Source organism: Pinus tabuliformis, chromosome 3_1 (genome assembly GCF_031772625.1).
Source record: "Pinus tabuliformis cultivar Carrire ecotype Pingquan chromosome 3_1, CPIR1, whole genome shotgun sequence".
Classification (NCBI taxonomy): Eukaryota; Viridiplantae; Streptophyta; class Pinopsida; order Pinales; family Pinaceae; genus Pinus; species Pinus tabuliformis.
In genome coordinates, this window is record NC_142301.1 from 105695271 (window position 1) to 105698381 (window position 3111).

Below are 3111 nucleotides of genomic sequence, written 5' to 3' on the forward strand. Positions count from 1 at the left end.
TATGGCAAATAGACAAGCTCGAAGGAGTCCTGTCCAAGGTGCAGCACCATAAAAGCTTGGGAATACAAGGCGGCAGTCACTGGGATGGAAGGAAAATCCTCAAAGAAACAAAGAAAAGGGGCAGAAAAATAGATCTCCAAAGAACCATAATCGTAGGACGAATACTAATGGACTCGGGGCAATTCCCCAAGTTGACCAAGTGCTATAAACCCAAACCTCAGTCTACATGAAGCTCATTTCATGGAATGTAAGAGGACTTAACAGTCCCTTTAAACACAGAATGATCAAAAATCTGATAATGCAAGAAAAACCAGCTATAATCTTCCTTCAAGAGACAAAAAGCAGCAGTGCAGTGATAGATCGACTTAGCAATAAATTATGGGCAGGCAGCAGCTCAGTATCAGTAGACGCCTCTGGAGCTTCAGGGGGTCTAGCCATCTTATGGAACCCGCAGATTGTTTCACTAGATAATTTCAATGCCACTCTTCATATAATTCAAGCCACCTTCCACCTCATCGGAACCAACATCCATGGGCACCTTACCAATGTCTACTTCCCGCAGATAATCCAGCAAAAATTGGACATCCTGGACACGATCTCCGCTCTCAATCATAACAGACACTTCCCCTTATGGATTGGAGGAGGCGACATCAACATAATAAAATCCTTGGAAGAAAAACAAGGAGGCAGAACCAGGCTCGATAGTGACAGCAGCGGCTTCAAGCAATTCCTACAAGATAATCAGTTTATGGATATCCCCACTTCTAATGGCACCTTCACCTGGTCCAACAAGCGCCGAGGCGCTCTCCACATCGCCTCAAGACTGGATCGTTTCTTGATTTCAGATAATGCGATCCACCTGGGAGGGGACCTTCATGCCTCAATCATTCCCCAAGGAGGCTCAGATCACTGGCTGATTCTGCTCCAATGGTCCAGACCAGGCAATCGTTGTAATAGACCCTTTCGGTTCGAAGCTTTCTGGCTCAACAACTCCAATTTCAAGGATGTGGTTAAGACGGCCTGGGCATCGTATTCCCCGCCTGCGGGAGCTAAGATGTACCAGTTCCAACAAAAGTTGAAGAATCTGAAACAAGTCCTCAAGGTATGGAATCGAACTCATTTTGGCAACATACAGGAGAGCAAACAAAAATTGGAACAGCAAATGAAAGCTTTACAACAAACATTCATCCTGGAAGGTCGCACGGAAGAACAAACTCAACAGGAGCAGATCCTCTGGAATCAAATCGAAGAACGCCAAAAACAAGAGGAAACTTTATGGCGCCAAAAATCTAGAATCAGCTGGCTCAAAGACGGAGAGAAAAACACAAAATTTTTCCACAAAGCCACCATACAAAGGCGTATGCACAACAACATCACCTTTGTCAACAATCAACAGGGTGAAAGAATTGAGACTCATGAAGACATGGAAAAAGAATTTACAGGATACTTCAAGGACATTCTCAAAGAACCAGAAGGAAATAGAGATGAAGCAATCAGCGCCATCACGCAACATATCCCAAAAATTATAAATGAGGATCACAACAACAAATTGCTCCAAACTACTACCTTAAAGGAAGTAGAAGAAGCTATGGCTTAGCTCAAAGACGGCAAGGCTCCAGGACCTGACGGATTCACTGCAAATTTCTTTCATGAATTTTGGGAGCTTATCAAAGTTGAAGTTTGGGACTTAGTCGAGGAATCCTGAAGCATGCACTGGGTCCTCCCAGCCCTCAACTCTACCTTCATAGCCTTGGTTCCCAAAGAAGTAGCAACACACAAACCTGAGAAATACAGACCAATAGCGCTATGTAATGTGATCTACAAACTCATTTCAAAGGTCATTGCGAATCGACTCAAACCGCTCCTTCCACTGCTCATCTCTCCTGAACAGACCGGTTATGTTGAAGGGCGGCAAATTATGGATGGAATAATTCTTTCCAACGAAGTCATTCATTCTCTAAAGCTTCTCAAAAAACCAGGTATGCTCCTTAAATTAGACCTCTCTAAAGCCTTTGATAAACTGAGCTGGAATTTCATTCAAAAAATGCTCTTAGCTTTTGGATTTAATGCAACTTGGACAAGATGGATCATGAGCCTAATCTCCTCTCCCAGCTTCTCTGTTCTTCTGAATGGCTCTCCCTCAACTCCCTTTCGGCCCTCTCGTGGCATCCGTCAAGGGGATCCCCTGTCACCCTTCCTTTTCGTTTTAATGGCTGAAGGGCTCAGCAGGCTCCTCAAAGCAGCAGTCTCTTCTCAAGTTCTCAAAGGCATCTCTCTACATGGACGCCCTCCTCAAACTCATCAGCAATTTGTTGATGATACCATGCTCTTTGGGCACCCCTCTGCAAAAGAAGCCTCTGCTTTCAAATCACTACTATCCCTCTTCTCTGAGGCCTCAGGCACCTCCATCAACGCTGCTAAATCCCAACTCTTCTTCTTCAATACCCCTCCCCTCATGCAGAGAATTATTGCTCGTATTTTAGGATTTACAATCTCCCATCTGCCCTCCAAATATCTGGGAGCTCCCCTTTCAGATTCAGCCATTAAGCAGGTGTCATGGCGGACTCTTTTGGATAAACTTGAATCAAAACTCTCATCCTGGACTTTCCGAGCTTTAAATCTGGCAGGGAGGCTAGTTCTAATCAAATCAGTCCTACAAGCAATGCCGCTATATCTGTTCTCGATCCTGGCAGCTCCAAAAGGGGTACTGAAAGCTATTCGTAATTTGCAACGCAATTTTCTCTGGGGTTCCACAGGCCTAAACTGGAAGTGGGCTCTTGTAAATTGGTCTGAAGTCTGTACACCCAAATCAGAAGGCGGATTAGGCCTCAGGGACCCGCTTCAAAGCAATAACACAATGGGAGCACGTATTTGGTGGAACTGGGTCTCCAAGCCTAATACCCCATGGGCTCAATTATGGCAAGCAAAATATGCCAACGGCAGCCAATGGAGTGACCTCATAAGAATTAACCCCACAGCAAAAGGATCTCTCATATGGAATAATGCAAAAACACAAAGCAGATTCATTCAGGCACATGGCTTCTGGGAAATTCACTCAGGCAAAATTGCCAGGTTCTGGGAGGACTCATGGCAACAATTACCTAAACTTGC

General features: G+C 44.8%; 1 protein-coding gene across 1 annotated transcript; it reads left to right on the forward strand.

Moving 5' to 3' along the window:
• The first annotated feature begins 226 nt into the window (after positions 1 to 226).
• Positions 227 to 1597, forward strand: LOC149185984 (uncharacterized). The gene has a single exon (XM_089409198.1). The coding sequence runs from the start codon at positions 227 to 229 to the stop codon at positions 1595 to 1597; it is 1371 nt and encodes a 456-aa protein (XP_089265324.1).
• Positions 1598 to 3111: the final 1514 nt, after the last annotated feature.

Coding starts and splice junctions, on each gene's coding strand:
- LOC149185984 (XM_089409198.1), top strand. CDS start 227: ATGAAGCTCATTTCATGGAATGTAAGAGGACTTAACAGTCCCTTTAAA.